The sequence below is a fragment of the Strix uralensis genome, chromosome 31 (genome assembly GCF_047716275.1).
Source record: "Strix uralensis isolate ZFMK-TIS-50842 chromosome 31, bStrUra1, whole genome shotgun sequence".
In the NCBI taxonomy this organism is placed as follows: Eukaryota; Metazoa; Chordata; class Aves; order Strigiformes; family Strigidae; genus Strix; species Strix uralensis.
The window spans coordinates 3,222,250-3,242,641 of NC_134002.1; the positions used below are offsets into that span (position 1 = coordinate 3,222,250).

Genomic DNA, 20,392 nt, shown 5'->3' on the forward strand with positions numbered 1-20,392 from the left:
GGTCGTGCCTCTGTGAAAACATATTTGAGAAAGGGCAGAAAACAACAGACAGGTAGAGGTGGAGGGAACAAACACATTGATAAACAATAGGAGGAACACCAATGTTGGAGAAAGAGTAGGAGGTGTTACATGGTGGAGCAGATCTTCCCTGCAGCCCATGGAGGATTAGTGCCAGAGCACAGAAAAACTGCGGGAAAGAAGGAGTAGCAGAGAAAAACTGTTATGTACTGGCTGTGACCCCCAATCCCAAATGCCCCTGCACTGCTCAGGATGGGGGAGAGGAGCCTGGAGTGAAGGAGTGAAGCTGTGTCCGAGACAGGAGAGAGGAAATATGTTGTTCTAATATTTGTAATTTTTCCCCAATACTTGAATTTGTAATTAAGTCTCTGTTTTAACTGAAAACAACTGAGGTTATTTCCCCAAGTTAAGTCTCGCCTGCAGATCTTCCTGTCCTTGTCCCCACCCAGCAGCTTTCTCATTCCCATTCTTTGTATTTTCTCCCCCATCCCACTGGGGTGGGAGAGGCAGTGAGCCAGCAGCTGGGTGGCAGTTTGGTGGTTAGCCACGGTTAACCCACCACAGCAATGAGATGCCTCGACTGGTGGATGAGGGGAGAGCAGGGAAGGTGTTTCACCTCCGTATTAACAATTCTTTTTATGCTGCATCCTGTCACATCCTGATAGGCGTGAGTGAGGTGGACTGGAAACAGGGTGAATGGCCGGATCCAGAAGGCCATGGCCAAGAGCACAAAGTCCCCTTGGGAGCAGGGCACCAGTGGTGACCCCCAGGGGCCAATCCTAAGTCCAGTCCTGTTTAACAGATGGGTTTGCAGATGGGAATGGGAAGGGATGGGATGCAGATGGGAAGCTTGAAGGAGCTCGTGACTTCAGGGTGTGAGTGTCTGTGAGTGAATATGGACAGAGTCTGGGGCAGGGGGTGCTTTGGGGGTTCCTGGGGTGTCTGCTTGACAAAATAATGTGCTTTCCTTTGGCCTAAATCCATCTCCACTGTGGCAAGTGGCCTTCAGAGGAGGTAAGGTGGACTTAATATACAACAGAGGAGTGTATTTTATATTATATTAAAGCATGCCTTCCGTTGATTTAGATTTTTGGTAATTAAACACACTCTGTGTCCACATGCAGATCATTTTCCAAGTACAGCAGGTGGGAGCTGGTGTCAAAGGGCTGCAAGATGCAGCTGCAGCATGTTGTGGAGAAATCTCAGATCTGAACAAAGGTGCTGGAAGTCCCAGGGGGCTGATGAGAGAAATGTGGAGTTGGAGGCAGGGACAAAGATTGCCCACAGAGTGTCTGACATAGAGGGTCTTGGCTTCCCGACATGTTCAGCCTCTATCAGCAGATGCTCAGGATCAATATCCAGTGGAGTTTGCTGATGTCACTTAATGTGTGAGCAGAAACACAAGGAGTGGAAAAGAATGAATTGTTTCTTATTGACGTTTAGGACTGAAAGCTTTTCACTTTGCCTGCACGCCTGAAACCTCTCAAATTAACCACTTCAGAAGTGAGGAATGAAGTGATGCCCAGAGACTTGGCTTGTCAGGGGGATTTGCGTGTTAATGAGCCCTCTGGTGCCAAGTTCCTGAACTGCAGGTGCAGAAAAGGGATTGAAGTGGCCTCTAGAGAAGGGAAAGTCAGCAGCAAACCTCCAAGTTTCTGAGGGTGTCAGTGATCCCCAGCGAGGGCCATGACTGAAGAGGCCAGGGAGGGAATGAGGAGACAACGTTCCTGTCCCTGGGGGCTGGGGAAGCAGGAAGTCAGAGGCACTGCTTACAGGTTGCAAATCAAATGTTCAGGGGACTGTGAAAGGCCTTGATGTGTTTCATCAACAGGATGGTCAAGCCCTGACGCCCATCCCCTGGGAACGAGGATCCTTTCCCTGCTGGGATGCTCAGGGCTCTTCCTGGGGGCAGTGAGATGCAGGGGGGTGTGATGCCAATGCAGGACAGCAGTAGGACTCCCCCCAGGCTCTGTGGAGGGTGGGGGACGAGGCAATGAAGTTCTGTGGCTGTAGGAACTGGTGTCCTCTCAGGGTCCTCAGTGGAAAAGACAGCAGCCATAGTTGAAAGGATGAGGATTTCAGTTCTGTTGGGGGGTCCCAGCCTCAACCAAGGGTCCATCCCCACCACAGGCTGTCCCACACTTTCCTATGGCTGCCCATATCCTTTGCAGATCTTAACCACCACCCCTGCTTCTGCACCTCACTCTGACCTCATGCTGTCCCAGCATTTACTGATGACTCTCTGTTCTCAATATTTCTTCAAACACAAAGCTCATTTTCTGAGATTTGCCAAAGTATGTGAGATCCCCATAACCTGTGCAGCTTCTTCTAAATCCCTGCTAATACTCCTCCATCACCAAAGATGTCCCAGCCCCCAGACTCACTTGAATACTCTGTCCCAGCACTGAACTGCACATTCTCCTCTTTCTTCTCCTGCATCAAAATCAAAACTTAACATATTTCACCTCAGTGTGATGCACTCCCACCCGCTGCTACTTCCCATTTTCTTGCTGCCTTTTACACACACACTGACACACACACACCTCTCTCTCACTGCAATCCCATGTGTCCCACAATCCCTTCTGTTTCCCCTACAGCAATGGGATCTCAGCCCAGGAGGTTTGTGCTTCCTCCAGGCTCATGGTAGTTTTCTGAGGTCCATCCAAGTGTGGGGAGTAAAGGAAGAAATGAGAGGTGTCTCAGCCTCCCCATCAGCCCCAGGGCTGAGGGCCACCCATGGCATGAGGAGACAGAGGCCAGTGTCTCCCTGTATCCCCTGCTCCTGTCTCCAAAACATCCTTATTGTCCACTCCCAGCAAGCCCCTCTGTGCCAACCCCTCTCCCTGGGAAAGACTACTGTCCCAGAGGCACTTCAGGCTTCTCCAGTTACCCCAGCAATAGAGAAACTTGCCCCAAGAGAAATAGGTTGTTCTTGGTCATTTATTTCCCCATGGAAGCACTGAGTTTCTTTTTTGGTCTTCTCCAGAGATGTCCGTGCCCCCAGAGAGTCTTTCACCACTGAAATGTTTCCATAGTGACCTGACCTGCCACTCCAACCCTGTCCCTGCTCTGCACAGGGCCCTGAGCTGGTGGTGCTGCTCTGCAGAGTGAGTGGGCTTTGGTGCCTAAAAGCCATGGGGTGACAGTCCCAGGCAGATCCCTGTGATCATTCACCATCTGTGAGGCACCCACAGGGGAAGGCTCAGCCCAGGCCTGTTCCCTAACACATCGCTCCATGCCCTCCTCCCATGGAGAACCTGAGCAAAGCAGCATGGCCTTGTGGGGGCAATTTCTTCAGCCTGGCCTCAGCTTTGCAAGAGCCCAATCTCCAGACATTGAGGAAATCCCCTTTTATTTCAGAGATGCCACATGGGAGGCCAGCTGTACCATCGTGCCAGACACATGAGAAGAGACCTCTGGGTCAGACAGGCTGGTTCACGCTTCTGTTGAAGTGGAGTGGGTGCAGACATGGACAAACAATGTTATCAGATATAAAATGGCCAAAGCACAAGAGGTTCCCGTGATGAACGTGAAATCACTTTCGAAGAGACATGGGCAGGTTAATGGTGCTGAGAAAGAGCTGATTGAATCAGCTTCTTCAAAGTCTCTTTAAGCTCCTGGTTCCTCATGCTGTAGATGAGGGGGTTCATTGCCGGACGCACCACCGAGTACAGAAATGACACCACCATGTCCAGGGATGGGGAGGAGAAGGAGGGGGGCTTCAGGTAAGCAACCATGCCAGTGCTGATAAAGAGGGAGACCACGGCCAGGTGAGGGAGGCACGTGGAAAAGGCTTTGTGCCGTCCCTGCTCAGAGGGGATCCTCAGCACGGCCCTCAAGATCTGCACATAGGACACCACAATGAAAACAAAATATCCAAAAACTAAACAGGCACCAAACATGATAAACCCAACTTCCCTGAGGTAGGAGTGTGAGCAGGAGAGCTTGAGGATCTGGGGGATTTCACAGAAGAACTGGTCCACAGCATTGCCCTTGCAGAGAGGTAGTGAAAATGTGTTAGCCATGTGCAGCACAGCAGTGAGAAACCCAGTGCCCCAGGCAGCTGCTGCCATGTGGACACAAGCTCTGCTGCCCAGGAGGGTCCCGTAGTGCAGGGGTTTGCAGATGGCAACGTAGCGGTCGTAGGACATTACGGTGAGGAGGGAAAGTTCTGCTGAGATAAAAAAGAGAAAGAAAAGGACTTGGGCAGCACATCCTGAGTAGGAGATGTCCCTGTTGTCCCATAGGGAATTGTCCATGGCTTTGGGGAGAGTGGTGGAGATGGAGCCCAGGTCGAGGAGGGAGAGGTTGAGGAGGAAGAAGTACATGGGGGTGTGCAGGTGGCGGTCACAGGCGATGGCGGTGATGATGAGGCCGTTGCCCAGGAGGGCAGCCAGGTAGATGCCCAGGAAGAGCCAGAAGTGCAAGAGCTGCAGCTCCCGTGTGTCTGCGAATGCCAGGAGGAGGAACTCAGTGATGGAGCTGCTGTTGGACATCTGCTGCCACTGTAAATTAGGGACTGTCCAAGGAGGAAAAGTTAGTGAATGGTTGGGATTGACTTGTTTGGGCAAAACTTTCTTCATTTCTCAGAGTACCCCCACCCCTCCCAGCCTCTGTCCTTCCAGAAAGACCTTCCTGCAGCTCCCGGGCTGGAGCTCTGGTGTTTGCTGGCTGAGGGGGCAGTGGGGAGCAAGGGATTCTGCTGGGGGCTCTGCAGGAGTCAGTCCTGCTGTGCCCCAACAGGCAGAGAGGAACCCGCAGTCATCGCTGGTTAACTCCAGTCCGGAAATCCAAGAGATTTCAGCCTTGTCCCTCCCAGGGCCCCCGGCTGCAGAGCAGAGCTGTGGGGCTTTGCTCTTTTGCCTTTGGCTCCTGTTGCCCTGTCCTACCTGAGGAGTGCGTTCTGAAGGCAGACAGCCTGGACATTGCTGCTGCGCTACAAGTGCTCCATGGAGAGTGCAAACGGGCAGAGCCTTAGTGCAGAGTGAGGAGAGCCAGGCTGTCCATCAGACTTGCTCTCAGCTGCCCTGGGCTTGCACCTCTGGAATCTGCAGGAGGGTCACACCCAGCTCTTCCCTTGACAGGAAATTGGATGCTGCTGCTGAGAGCAGAGGAATCCAGTAGAAAACTCCCCTCCCCACTAAAGATCTCTGAGATTTTTGATTCCTTGCAGAGGGGGTGTCTGGCAAAAATAGCCAGGTTTATCCCCAGCCCATGGGCAGCATTGCCTAGAGACCCAGAGGCTCGAAGGGGGCTTGGGCATCTTGCTGCCATAGACACATCTGCATGGCAGGACCTGCAGGGCCAGTTGCTGAGCTGCAGCTGAAAGCCCCATCCCCAGAGAGCCTGAAAACAGGAGCAGCAGCAGCAGCAGGGGCAGGTGGAGAACCAAGGAGCAATGCCCCAATGCTTCTGCCAAGGGAGGCCAGGCCAGGGAGGGACAGATGGGCACTGGGGAGAGTCTCCTCTGCTGCAGCTCTGGCTGCACAGGAGGCGGCTCCTGCCCTGGAGCCTGGGGCCTGGAGGGCAGAGGCTCTTCTGGGTGGGGGAGGAGACCAGGGGGGCTTGTTAGGTAAAAAGCACTTTCACTGAAGTGTAATAGGGAGCTTCCTAATTACCACCCCCCCACACCTTGATAGTGCAGTCAACCTGTTTCATTCCCTGCCAATGACTCTAGTGCCTGGAGCTGTTCTAGCCTGAAACCATTTCTCTTTCCCCTTATCTCCTCCCTGCCAGTGCTCACAGCCCCCATCCCACCCGCTGTGTGCTCAGCTCTGCCCTGCAGACCCCTCCTGGCAGCAGGGCCCTGCCCAGGGGCATCTCTGTTCTTCAGGGCTACATAGGAGCTCAGGAAACACTGACAACATGACTGAGCTTTCTGTAGGCAAATAAATGCTTGAAGGAACTTTATCAAGTTCCTGAAATACCTACTGCTCTGTCAGGGTAATGCTGTAGGAGTGTTCTTGTGCTGTCCAAAGCTGACAGCTGCATTACAATACCCAAAAACCACAGCAAGACACTGAAAGGAAGCAGAGTCCCTGCCCCAGCACACAGCCCCTGGGCTGCAGGGACCCTGCTCTCAAGGACAGCCCTGGGCACCCCTGGCTGCACCCACAACTGCACACCCCTGCAGCCGTCCCCGGGAGAAGGCAGCCGCCATGGCCTGTCCCTCTGACAGTGCAGCAGGGAAGCCCTGCTCTGGAGCACGGCCTCCTCCTCCACACACCAGGGACATTCCTGGGGCTCTGCCGGCTTCACCACATCCCTCCACCACCTGCAGCTGCATTGCCCTGCACCCACAGACTTACTGTGTCAAGGGCTGCGAAGATTTCTCCTCCAGTGAGCTCTCAGCATCCTGCCACTGCCGTCTGCCTTTCCCCTCTCTGTGCCCGGCTCCTCTGCCTTCGGTGCCTGCAGGCAGTGCCCTCAGCCCTGCTGCGCTTTGCAGAGGAGCTGCTCCTGGGCAGAGCTGTATCTCTGCAGCGCTGACCACTTGCCCTGAGCTCCCTCTGTCCCAGGAGCCCGGCCCAGCTCCGCAGCAGAGGACCAGCCCAAGGCATTTTAATGACCCCTCAGGTGGGTTTGGTGCTGAGTCCATGAACCGCAGACAGTAATAGAAAGATGAAGATGCATGTCAAGAAGTCCAAGATTGATGCAAGGTACAACATTTCTTACACTGTTAATGGGTCCCAGTGAGGACCATTCCTGACAAAGCCTCCCCATGATCTAATTAGACAAGAAATCTTGAAGCAGAGAAAATAAGTAAACAAAGGTCATGTAATGGTGGAACAGATCCTGACTGAACCTGGACATCTTACATTAAGCCAACTGGCCATAACCTGAACCCTATCCCCTGGAAGGAGAATCCCGTCCCTCTCACATTACTGAGGACTCTTCCTGGGGCAGTGTGATATGGGGATGGGCAATGCCAAGGGCAGGACTATGGTCCAACACCTCCCAGGCTCTCGGGTGGGGAAGGGGAGGCCATGAGACCCAGTGCTGGAAGGGGAAGGTGCTTCCTCATGGGCATCAGTGGCAGAGACAACAGCCAGAGCCAAGGGCAGAAAGAGCTCATCTCTGCTGGGGGATTTTCAGACTTTCCTCATCCCTCTATCATCTCCACCACAGGCTGTCCCACCGTGTCCCACACCTGCACCTCTTTCTCTGCAGGCTGGAGATGTCCACCCGACTACCACACCTTGCTCTCACCTCAGCATCTCCCTTCCTTTACTGAGATCTTTCCATCCTCCCTGGCTGCTCCTTGAAACACAAAGCCTGGGGCTGCTCCAGTCTCCCTCTGGGTGACTTGTTACACCACAGCACTGCCCTTCGAGTGACATTTCTCTGTGTCCAGTCTGGGCCTCCCCAGATGCACTTTGTGTAATTATTTTTTCTCACGCTCTATCTTACTACAAAGAAAAGCTCCATCATCTCTGAAATCCCCCCTCAGTCACTCTCAGGCTACTCCTATAGTGCCTGGAGCCTCCACACCACTGGGCCAAAGAACTCCAGGTCCCTCAGCCACACCACACAGCTCATGGGCACCAGGTCCCAAACCCCACCTTGTCAGACCTTCACTCAACGCTCTCCAGGTCCTCCCTACTTCTCCAAAATGGGGACCCACACCCTGGGACACACCCATGTGTGTGGGGCCACAGTAGTGCTGAGTGGAGGGGGATGGTAACTCAGGGTGTCTGGGTGGCCCACGCTCCTCCGAATGCAGCCCCGTAGGCAGCTGCCCTTGTTCATCGTGTCCATCCTCTCCTGGCTCGTAGGGCATCCCTCGTAGTGCCCAGGCCCTTCTCCGCAGAGTTCCTGCTCAGTTGGTCACGTCCCAGCCTGTCCTGATGTACGAGGCTGTTCACCCCCTGCTCCCAATGATGTAGGATTAGCCACTTTTCCTTGTAAAACGTCAAGTTTGAGAAATCCCAGGTTTTGTCAAGGTTCCGATGGAATGTAGAAAAGTTTGTTCAGCATTTAATATTTGTGTGCAGCTGGTTTATCTTGACTGGGGTGTCTCTCACAAGAGAACAGCATGAGGAGTTGCAGGGCACTACAAATCCCCCCTGCTGGAGAAACTGTGGGGTCCTGGGGGTCTGGTACTGATAAGGCCATGGGGCTGGACCCTGAGGGGAAGATTCCCTTTATGGGAGGAGCAGCAGGAATGTGTGGAGCTCTGCCTGGGGATGGAGGATGAGTCAGCTGTGAGCTGAAGGGTCATGGACAACACTGTGGTGGGTGGATGTCTGCTATGGACCCCCAGATGAGGAAGAGGAAGTAGATGAAGCCTTCTGCATTCAACTGGAAGAAGCCCTGCACCTCATGGCACTCCTAAACTCTCCCAATATTTGCTGAAGGGGCAACAGAGCACAGTGAAAGTCATCCAGGAGGGTTTGGGAGTTAATTGACAACATCATCCTGACAAGGGTGACTGAGGAGCCAGTGAGGGGAGGTGTCCTGCAGGCAATCATACTTAGAAACAAGGAGGAGTTGGTCGGGGATGTAACAGTCAGGGGTGAGAAAGTAGAGTTGAGGCTCCTGAGAGAACAGAAGGCGGCAAAGAGCAGGACTTCAGTGAGCAGGCTTTGGCCTGCTGAGGAACCTGCTTGGCAGAATCCCACGGGATATGACACTGAAGAGAAGAGGCGAGATGTGTTTGATGGTCAAGGATCTCCTCTTCAAGCTCCAGAATAGCACCACCAGATAGGCAGGAATTGAAGCAACACTGGAGAAGGCGCATATGGATGAGAAAGGAGCTCCTGACAAAAATAAGCATGAAGAGGCGGCACAGAGAATTTCAAATCTGGCTGCCTTCCAGCCTCAGGTGTTCCATTACTCTCTGCTGGAGAAATAAATTTTTGTGTTTCATGCATGTGTCTGTGAGTTTGTGTGTGTTTGTCTGTGCGTGTGGGTACTGGAGGGATGAGGGGATCCCAGGACCAGCTCCTGGACAGGTGCAGAGTCTAAGATCAGCTCCTGGAGAGATCACTACTGGACACGTGTCTATAGAGGCCGATGTTTCCCACTCCCACAGCCCAGCATACAAACAGCCCAAACCTCGTTTCTCCTTTCTCCACTGACAGTGGTTGTGCTTGGCCTACAGACCTCCCGAGGTCCCTTCCAGGATGGGTGACGGTGCATTTCCTTCCACCACAGCTCTTCCCTTGATGATGACACGGAGAGCACTCACATTCCCCATGACCATGGAAGGGAGCAGACATAAGTTTGTAGCAATCAACTCTTAAATTTTGTCCCACTGAAGTCATTGACTACTCGGCAGGGAACCTCTGATGCAGTCTTCATCATGTCTGAGCTTAACCTTTGCTTTTCTTTTTCTTCCTTTTCCCTCCCAAGTTCTTCTCTTCGATCATCCTCACACATTCCTCTACAAACAGCCCAACTCTGCTCTTTCCCCACTGCCCCTGACTTTGCTTGCTTCCTGCCCTCCTAGAGTTTCTAACAGGCTTCTCTTGATTCCTGCCTTGGTCAGTACAAAACCAGCAACTCCTTTTATTAGCTGTGGTGTCCTGCAGTTTCTTATCCTGTGATCTTGTGTTGATGGCTCCTCAAAATCAGGGTGAATCACCTGCACACAAACATTGACAGCCAGAAAAATGGAGCTTCAGTCCAGGAGGCCTTTGAGAAACTCTGGGTTTTGGCCAAGAGAAAGGTTAAGTTTTTGAAGGAGAAGTGGCTAGTCCTTCACTGGGGGGAAGAATAACCTCTATCAATCCCCAGGTGTAAGAAATCAGGAAAGGAAGGCAAGAGACGAGCATGGCTGAGTGGAGACCTGCTGGTCAAAGTAAAGGGCAAGAAGGAAATGCACAGGCAGTGGCAGCAGGGACAGGTACCCTGGGACAAGTAGAGGGACGCTGCTGGGTTGTGTAGGGATGGGGTCAGGAAGGCCAAGGTGCAGCTGGAGCTGAACTTGTCAAAGGATGCAAAGAATAAGAAAAAGGGCTTCTACAGGTACATCAGCCTGAAAAGGAAGGTCAAAAAACTTGTATCAACTCAATGAACAAGACTGGAAAACTAGAAATAACGGACAGGGAGAAGGCTGAGGTACTTAACAAGACTTTTTCCTCAGTCTTCACTGCAACCTCTCTTCCCACACCTCTCGAGTGGATGGGCCACAAGGCAGGGACTGGGGGAGAAAAGTCCCTCCCACTGTAAGAGAAGATCAGGTTCAGGACCACCTGGGGAACTGAACATACATAAGTTTGTGGGACATGACGAGCGCCATCCCAGAGTCCTGAAGGAATTGGCTGATGTAGTTGCCAAGCCACTCTCCAGGATATTTGAAAAGTTTTGGCAGTCAGGGGAAATCTCTGGTGCGTGGAAAAAGTCAACGATTGCACCCATTTTTTACAAAGGTAGAAAGGAGGACCCTGGGAACTATCAGCCTGTCAGCCTCCCCTCTATTCCTGGAAACATCACAGAACAGATTCAGCAGCAACAAAGGAGGTGCTTTGCCCAATCCTATTTCTATTTTGCCCTGGGCTGTACAGAGTTGGTTCTCCTTGCTGTCATGTCCTTTGACTGCTGTGTTGCTCTCTGCCAGCCTTTGTGTTATGTCACCATCATGAAGCCTCAGCTCTGCTTCCACCTGGCTGCTGCTGCTGGGTCATGGGCATCACACTCTCGAGTTACCGTCTGGTCCTCCTCTACCAGCTGACTTGCTGTGGCTCCAACAAGATCCACCATTTCCTTTGTGACAACTGCCCCTTATTCAAGTTGTCCTGCTCTGACAGCAGCCTGCTGTGGAAAACAGACTCTGGTTTAATATCAGTTGGCCGACTGGCTTCCTTATGTTTAACTCTGGCATTTTACATGCGCATCCTTTTCTGTGTTCTACACCTTCCAGCAGCCTCTGGGAGGAAAAAAGCTTTTCCTATGTGTTCTTCCCGTCTCACCACCTTGGCCATTGCATATGGGAGCTGCATTGCTCTCTATGTGCGGCCTTCAGAAGATGTTTCCTTGGAGACAAACAGATCTGTAGCTTTGCTGAACACTGTCCTGTACCCATTCTTAAATCCGCTCAGCTACAGACTTAGAAACAAGACGGTGATCCTGGCCCTGAACGAAGCCATTGCCCGTGCGACACTACAGCTTTTCCCCAAATCATGGTGCATTTCTGGACAGCAATTCCAGTGATCTGCTCTCATCTGTTAAATAACACCAGTGCACAGGTGTGTCACCTCCAAATACAGATGCCTCAGGAGATTTCTGTTCTTGTTGGACTGTGTCAGGTGAAGTGAGAAGAAGCTCATCTGCACACACAAAGGTGGCACCAACAATGGCAGGAGGAGTAACTCAGTTACCACCCTGCCCCAGCTGCTCCCAGGCCCATCACAGCAGAGCCACCAGCTCATCAGGAGCCCATCTCCACAAACCGAGAAGAGCCCCGAGGCACAGGGGCAGGTGGGATCCCAATTTACAGGCTCCTGAGGAATGAACGTCTTGTCCCAGCTCCTTCCAGGGCTGCCCTGGGAGAGCCACCAGCCCCCTTGTCCAGGGGTGAAACCCGTCAGGATGAGCCACTGAGAGCAGCTCTGGGTCAGCATTTGGACTGAGGGGATTGTTGCCTAGGGGTGTGGGACACATGATGGGATGCAGGGCAAGAGCATTTTTGGATTGCACAGGGCTTATTATGGGATGTTTAGGGGAGAACCCCAACAAGGGCAGCCTGTCCTGTCTTCTCATTAAACTTAATTTCTAACTCTTTTCTGTGTGAGGGAATCTCTCTTCTGCGTGAACATGTGAGCATGGGGGTGTGAGTGCAGCAACTGGAGCAGGAGCAGGGGGTCAGACAGCCCATATGTCATTAGTGCCAGCAACTGAGAGACTGGAGTGAGTGAACTTAAGAGTCTGTGTGTGACTGGGGTCGTCTGTACCAGCATCTGGAACGGGGCTGCGGCCTCGAGGGCTTGTATGTCCAGGTGCCTGCAACTGGGGAGGCTGGTATCAGGGGCAGCTGCTGAGGAGAGTGAGTGTCCGAGCCCAGCTGCTGGAGGGATCCACCCTGTACAGGAATATAGGATAGGATAGGATAGGATAGGATAGGATAGGATAGGATAGGATAGGATAGGATAGGATAGGATAGGATAGGATAGGATAGGATAGGATAGTTCAGTTGGAACGACCTGCAATGACCATCTACTCCCAATACGTGACCACTTCAGGGTGGAGCAAAAGATAAATCATGTTATTACGGCATTGTCCAAATGCCTCTTAAACACTGACAGGCTTGGGGTATCAACCACCTCTCTAGGAAGCCTGTTCCAGTGTTCCACTGCCCTCTTGGTAAAGAAAAGTTTCCTAATGCCAAGTTTGTACCTCCCCTGATGCAGCTTTGAACCATTCCCACACGTGCTGTCACTGGATACCATGACAAGAGCTCAGCACCTCCATCTCCACATCCCCTCCTCAGGAAGCTGCAGAGAGCCATGAGGTCACCCCTAAACATCCTTTTCTCCAAACTAGACAAACACCAAGTCCTCAGCTGCTCCTCACAGGACATTCCTCCCAGACCTTTCAGAGGTTTTGTTGCCCCCCTCTGGATTCATTCAAGGACTTTAACAGTCTTCTTAAATTGTGGGGCCCAGAACTGCAGTTTTCTCCTTCCATTACTCTTTGTTCATTCAGACACCTCTCACCTGTGCTGCTGCTTTGAGCTTCAGGGACTCAAACCTTGCCTGTCTCTCAATAGTCTCTTTAGCCAAACCTTTCATTATGTTTATATCTACCTTTTTGTATCTATGTAGCTAAAATATTATCCCCCAAGATTTTCCCTTGTTGAAAGACGACCTCATTAGAGATATCGTGTACTTAGTATATGGTTGAGGAGGGTGCTATATTGTTTATGAAACTTGATCATGCTTCACTGTTTTTTGCTTGCAAATAAGAAAAATTCTTCTGTGCCTGTGTGCAACCAGTTCTCTAAGGAAAACAGGTGGGAGATGGTGCAATGGAGCTGTAACCTCCCGCTGCAGACTGCAGTGGAGAAGTCGGATGTAAGGAAAAGGGATGTAAATCCCAGCTGGCCAATGACAGAAATGGTGAGGCTGGGGAGGTGAGGAGCAAGGTTGTCCAGACAGTGCCAGACCTCAAGGGGCTGCTTCTGCTACCTGTGCAGAGCTCCTGAGGAGACCCTCTGGATCAATATCAATTGCAGAAGGCTTCTATCACCTCTTCTCTAATCTGAAAAGTAAATAAAAATAACGTTAAAATAAAAAATAATTTTTGTTAGATCCTCTTTGAAATCTTCCTGCTTAACTACACTGTGAAAAGACTCCAATGTGCTGTACAAGTCCTGAAGCCTTGAAGAAAACTAAAGGAAGAGAATTAGCTCGTTAGGGTTTCCTTTATTTTAATGAGCCCCATGGTGTATTTGGCCCTGAGTCCATGAACCTCAGATACTGAGAGGAGACTGAGCAAAGTACTCAAGAAGTCAAAGGCAGAAGCAAAGCTCAAAGTACCTTGAAGCACTGATTGGCCCCACTGAGGGCCACTACTGACAAAGCCTCTCCAGGGACTCGTTAGAGCAGATAATTGGAGGCTGTGATTGCAGGTAGGCAAAGGCACCCTGCAGGTGGCTGTAATGCTGAGAAACCCCTTGGTTTGTTTTATGAAGCAGAAAGGCCAAGCCCTGACCCTCAGGCCCTAGGAAGGAGATGCTGCCCCTCATGTGTGGCTCAGGGCTCTTCCTGGGGGCAGTGGGGTGTGAGGGTGAGCAATGCCAAGTGTAGGAAAACTGCACAACACCTCCCGGCTTCCCCAAGCAATGGTGATTTCCACACCTTCACTGATGTCTCTCCACCCTCACCGCCTGTTCCTTGAAAGACAAAGCCATGGGCTGATCCTGACTCCCTCGGGGTGATCTCTTGCACCACAGTGCTACCATTTGAGTGAGATAACTTCTTCTTCAAATGCAGTCTGAACCTTCCAAGATACATTTTGTTGAGATTTCCTTCTCTTCCAACTACCAAGAAATGCTCCATCATCTCTGAAACCCCCCTTCAAGCAGTTGCAGGCTATTTGTACAGTGCCCTGAGGCTCCACCTCACCAGGCTGAAGAAGCCCAGGTTTCTCAGCCTCTCCACAAAGTCCCCAAACCCCGTCCTGGCAGATCTGCTCTGGAGCCTCTCCAGTTCCTCCTCATTCCTTCAGAACAGGCAGCCCCACACCCAGACACACTAGTCATGATGTGGCCACCACAGTGCTGATGATCACTCCCTTGTCTGAGTTGGCCACATGCCCCCTAACGCAGCCCCACAGGCAGCTGGCCTTACTCACGGTGACATGCACCTCTGCCTTGTATGGCATCCCTAGTGATGCCCAGGCCCTTCTCCTCGGGGTCACTCCTCTGCCAGTCAGGTCCCCGCGTGCCCCCATCTATGGGGTTATTCTGTCCCCAAATGCAGGACTGGCCACTTGGCCTTGTAAAGCTTCATGAGGTTTCTACTGACTGAACCCCAGAGATTTTCAGGGTCCCCCAGCAATGAAGCTCCATTGGGCCAGCTGGTGATGTGTGCCTGCAGATGGCTCACCCTGACATGGGGTGACTTTGACACAATAAGAGCATGAGGAATTGCAGGACATAACAGATAATAACAGGAGGCACCTATTCAATGATGCTGTTCACCGAGCTACACATTCCCATGGTGACAAGTTCAGAAACACCAAATGAAATGGCAAAGGAAGCCAAACCAGGACCAAAGAGGAAAAGGTAAATAGAGATGGGCTATTTGCACTGGAGGGTGCAAGGATGGTCAAGGGGAAGAAATTGTGAGTAGGAAAAAGAGAAGACAAAGGTGAAGCAATGGAAAAGATCAGGACTGTTTGGAGGTACCTGCCAAGCATGCCTGCATCAAAAAATTCACAGATCATCTGACCAAACTTTCTCATTGACTTCTGTGGCCACCAGGAACCTGAGTGATTTCCCTCCCATCATGAAGGAAAGATCCATGGTGGATCAAAATGCAGAATCATTCATGCTGGAAGGGACCTGAGGAGATCTCTAGTCCAACTTCCTGCTCAAGGTAGCGTCACCTCTGGGTCATGGCAGGTTGCTCAGGGCTCCATTCATTTTCAGCTTGAAAAGCTCCAAGGCTGGAGATGACACAAGCTCTCTGGGAAATCTGCTCCATGCTTGACCGTCTTGATGAGCAGAAAGTTTTTCCTCCCTTGTTTCAGCTGATGCCCATTGGCCCCCATCCTCTCACCATGCACAATAGTGAAGAGCCTGGCTGCATTTCCATGAGGACACCCAAGAAGATATGGGAAGGCTGTTATTAGGTCTCCCCAAAGCCGTCTCTTCTCCAGGCTTTGCACCTTTGCAGCAGAGGTGGCCAGTGGCTTTCTGGGCTGCATTAGGAAGAGCACTGCCAGCAGGTTGGTGGAGGTGATCCTTCCTCTCAGCACTGTTACAATTTCTCTTGTTGACTTCCCTCAGGGTTTTCAACCCTGCCACCTTCACTTGCACTGTAGCCACAGCTGCCCTCCACATCTTCCACCAGTCCTACCCTGTCTTCTTGTGAAAAACAAGTCCAGGAGGGCATTCCCCCATGTTGAGTCGGGGATTATTTTCCACCTTCCCTTCAACCAAGGCCACCTAGCAGAGGTCCATGGTCTTCACAGTCCCTACTGGTTACCAGGGCCTAAATTTGTGTCCGTTCTCCAGCTGTCTAAAGGAGACTTCATCCTCCTGCTGTCCTTCATCAGGAGGTTCATTGATCCTGACCAGAAGATCACGGTGCGTTGAGGAGTCAGTGATCCTCATATCAGTAAACCTGAGTAGACCCAGGCCTGGGCTGTGCTCCATGTACAGCCTGGGCTTCAGGTCCTGTTGGACTGAGTGTATCCCTTGGTCGTAAGTTAAATTTGATTGTAAAAGACAGGAAGCTCCCACCAGCCACTGGTGATTGGGCCATCTGCATGTCCTGACCTTCATACAAAACTGCAGCAATAAATACCCGTGTGGACATCCTCTTTTCGGGGCAGTAGAAGTGATGACTACAATTGTTTTCCTTGTAAGAAAACGCTAAAAGAGCTCACAGGAGCAAAATGAAATAACACTTCAACAGGTGGGATCTGCACAGCTTGCTGCACCAGGATCAAAAGCACGGGTGATGGGATCAGAGTGTGGGAATGAGGCCTTTGGAGGGTTAAGTGGTAAAGCCCAGGGTTTTACTGGGGCACACTGGAATGCCCTGGAGTGTCCTGGCCATGGGAGGGGAGGGTCTGAGACCAGTAGAACTCATGGTACCTACTTTCTTAAATACACCCTGTTAGAAAGACCATGAGACCTCACAGGTCTCTGGGATGTCCCCAGTTCCAGCAAGGGATGGGAGGACCAAAGTGCCCTCCAGTTCCCAGACTGGATACCCTCCAAGTCCACCCCACTACTTACCACCACACCATAACCTGCACTTGCTTCGAAGAATGCCTAGGGAAGAAGAGCAAAGGGGTGGTCTGGACTGGATCTTGGTGGGGCTGGGGTGGGACACAGGTGTCCCCAGTCCCCACAGGCCCATGGCTTCCCCCTGGTCTGAGCAGGAAAATCCCTTCTGCTCTGCCTGGCGCCATTCCTCCAAGTGTCACCTGGCATACCTGTCCATGCAAGGACCAGGGGTGGGGATGGAGACACGGAGAGAGTGAGGAATTCATGTCCTCCAAAGAGGATGGGGTTGAGGTGGGGGGAGACCCAAAGACAGGGCACTGGTGTGAATTAGTGGACACCAGGGTTGTGGACTGGAGGTATTGCAGGGACAGGACTGTGTCGAATGCAAGTGAGGATTAAAGGAATTCAAGAGGAGGGGACATGGAGACTTCAAGCACAGTGGTTGGTGGGAACAGAAGGAAGAGGACTGCAGAGGACAAAAATGACAGGATTGGGAGAGTGTTTGGGAGTGGGGGTTCAAAGAAGGTGATCTGGGGACACTGCTGCAGTGGACAGGATGAAAAGCAAAAGACTGAGGGGAAAGACAGAAAGAAAGGCATTGGGAGGGATCAAAGGGAGGGGATTTGGGGACCCTAGATAGGACATGAAAGAGATCCCAAGGATGAGATGTCTGAAGGGAGCAAAACAATGGGATGGGGTTGCACAAAAGGGATGGAGGTGGTGTCATCAGGACAAGAAATCTGTGGGGGCACTCCCAGGGAAGAGACGGGTCCAACCATTCCAACAGGAACTGAGGCTCTGGGCACAAGAACATTAATTGCGGGGGAAGGGGGGGGAAGAGATGGAATTGTGGAGGGGAGAAAGCTGCATTGCTGGGGCTGGAGGTGCAGGGGAGCCTGCAGGAGCCCCTGGCTTGGGAAAGGGAGAGGCCAAGGCAAGGGGTTTCATGCTCCCCACTTTGATTTCGTTCTGCAGGAGAGCTGATGTCCTGCAGCCAAGACCCATCCCCAGCCTTCAGCACCTCCCCGTGGCACTGGGGACTCACTTGAGCATCTTCTAGGTTGCACAGCAGGATGGGGAAGAGCAGGGCCATGGTGAGCACTGCGACCTTCATCTTCCTCTGCAGTGTGGCGAGTGCTGGGTGAAGCTGGAAAAAGTGAAGGGCAGATTTATCCCTCCCAGGACTCCTCCTCGTGCACCCCCAGCACCTACGCCTAGAGCCCCCAGGGCAAAGCCAGGCTTGGCAGAGACACCAGCCCTGGTAGCAGAGTCACCCCTGCATCCGGCATGGATCCAACCACCTTCCTCGGCACCATTCCATCTTCCTGCATGGGGCAGCTGCACATGGAAGGGCCCAGGCACCTTGGGGTGGTGATGGGGAGTGGACGCAGCACCCATGCCAGCTGGACATGTTGTGGGGAACTGTGTCACAGGTTTACAGAAGCCCAGCTAGACGACATCCATAGCTCTTCCCTTGCCCACTGATGTTGTCACTCCATCTTAGAAGGTCAAAAGGTAGGTCAGGCAAGGTGAAGCCACACTGTCTCAAATCACTTCCCTGTCCTCCAAGTGCCTCAGCACAGCTTGTGGGAGGATCATTTCCATGATCTTCCCAGGCACAGAGGTCAGGCTGACAGGTCGCTCGTTCCCAGGATCCTCCTTTCTATTCTTTTCAAAAAGGGGTGCAATGGTTCCCTTTTTTCAGGCACCGGGGATTTCCCCTGATTGCCAAGAATTCAAATATCCTGGAGAGTGGCTTGGTAACTGTATCAGCCAATTCCCTCAGGACTCTGGGATGCATCTTGTCAGGTCCCACAGACTTATGTATGTTCAGTTCCCCAGGTGGTCCTGAATCTGACCTTCTCTTACAGTGGGAGGGACTTTGCTCCCCCAGTCCCTGCCTTGTGGTCCATCCACTCGAGAGGTTTTGGAAGACAAGGTGCAGTGAAGACAGAGGAAAAGGTCTTGTTAAGTACCTCAGCCTTCTCCCTGTCCGTTATTTCTAGTTTTCCAGTCTTGTTCATTGAGTTGATACAAGTTTTTTGACTTTTCTTTTCAGGCTGATGTACCTGTAGAAGCCCTTTTTCTTATTCTTTGCATCCTTTGCCAAGTTCAGCTCCAGCTGTGTCTTGGCCTTCCTGACCCCATCCCTACACAACCCAGCAGTGTCCCTCTACTCATCCCAGGGTACCTGTCCCTGCTGCCACTGCCTGTGCATTTCCTTCTTGCCCTTTACTTTGACCAGCAGGTCTCCACTCAGCCATGCTTGTCTCTTGCCTTCCTTGTCTGATTTCTTACACCTGGGGATTGATAGATGTTATTCTTCCCGCCATTGCAGGACTAGCCACTTCTCTTTCTAAAACTTAACCTTTCTCTTGGCCAAAACCCAGAGTTTCTCAAAGGCCTCCTGGGCTGAAGCTCCATTTTTCTGGCTGTCAATGTTTGTGTGCAGGTGGTTCACCCTGATTTTGAGGAGCCATCAACACAAGATCACAGGATAAGAAACTGCAGGACACCACAGCTAAGAAAAGGAGTTGCTGGTTTTGTACTGACCAAGGGAGAAATCAAGAGAAGCCTGTTAGAAACTCTAGGAGGGCAGGAAGCAAGCAAAGTCAGGGGCAGTGGGGAAAGAGCAGAGTTGGGCTCTTTGTAGAGGAATGTGTGAGGATGATCAAAGAGAAGAACTTGGGAGGGAAAAGGAAGAAAAAGAAAAGCAAAGGTTAAGCTCAGACATGATGAAGACTGCATCAGAGTTTCCCTAGCAAGTAGTCAATGACTGCAGTGGGACAAAATTAAAGAGTTGATTCCTACAAACGTATGTCTGCTCCCTTCCATGGTCATGGGGAATGTGAGTGCTCTCCGTGTCATCATCAAGGGAAGAGCTGTGGTGGAAGGAAATGCACCGTCACCCATCCTGGAAGGGACCTCGGGAGGTCTGTAGGCCAAGCACAACCACTGTCAGTGGAGAAAGGAGAAACGAGGTTTGGGCTGTTTGTATGCTGGGCTGTGGGAGTGGGAAACATCGGCCTCTATAGACACGTGTCCAGTAGTGATCTCTCCAGGAGCTGATCTTAGACTCTGCACCTGTCCAGGAGCTGGTCCTGGGATCCCCTCATCCCTCCAGTACCCACACGCACAGACAAACACACACAAACTCACAGACACATGCATGAAACACAAAAATTTATTTCTCCAGCAGAGAGTAATGGAACACCTGAGGCTGGAAGGCAGCCAGATTTGAAATTCTCTGTGCCGCCTCTTCATGCTTATTTTTGTCAGGAGCTCCTTTCTCATCCATATTCACCTTCTCCAGTGTTGCTTCAATTCCTGCCTATCTGGTGGTGCTATTCTGGAGCTTGAAGAGGAGATCCTTGACCATCAGATACCTCTCGCCTCTTCTCTTCAGTGTCATATCCCGTGGGATTCTGCCAAGCAGGTTCCTCAGCAGGCCAAAGCCTGCTCACTGAAGTCCTGCTCTTTGCCGCCTTCTGTTCTCTCAGGAGCCTCAACTCTACTTTCTCACCCCTGAATGTTACATCCCCAACCAGCTCTTCCTTGTTTCTAAGTATGATTTCCTCCAGGACACCTCCCCTCACTGGCTCCTCAGTCACCCTTGTCAGGATGATGTTGTCAATTAACTCCCAAACCCTCCTGGATGACTTTCACTGTGCTGTGTTGCCCCTTCAGCAAATATTGGGAGAGTTTAGGAGTGCCATGAGGTGCAGGACTTCTTCCAGCTGAATGCAGAAGGCTTCATCTATTTCCTCTTCCTCATCTGGGGGTCCATAGCAGACATCCACCCACCACAGTGTTGCCCATGACCCTTCAGCTCAGCTGACTCATCCTCCATCCCCAGGCAGAGCTCCACACATTCCTGCTGCTCTCTCCCATAAAGGGAATCTTCCCCTCAGAGTCCAGCCCCATGGCCTTATCTGTACCAGACCCTCAAGACCCAGAGTTTCTCTAGCAGGG

General features: G+C 51.8%; 1 protein-coding gene across 1 annotated transcript; it reads right to left on the reverse strand.

Annotated features, from left to right (window-relative positions):
* Window positions 1-3,578: 3,578 nt before the first annotated feature.
* LOC141936088 (olfactory receptor 14A16-like) lies at window positions 3,579-4,601 on the reverse strand. Its single transcript, XM_074852813.1, has one exon. The coding sequence runs from the start codon at window positions 4,599-4,601 to the stop codon at window positions 3,579-3,581; it is 1,023 nt and encodes a 340-aa protein (XP_074708914.1).
* Window positions 4,602-20,392: the final 15,791 nt, after the last annotated feature.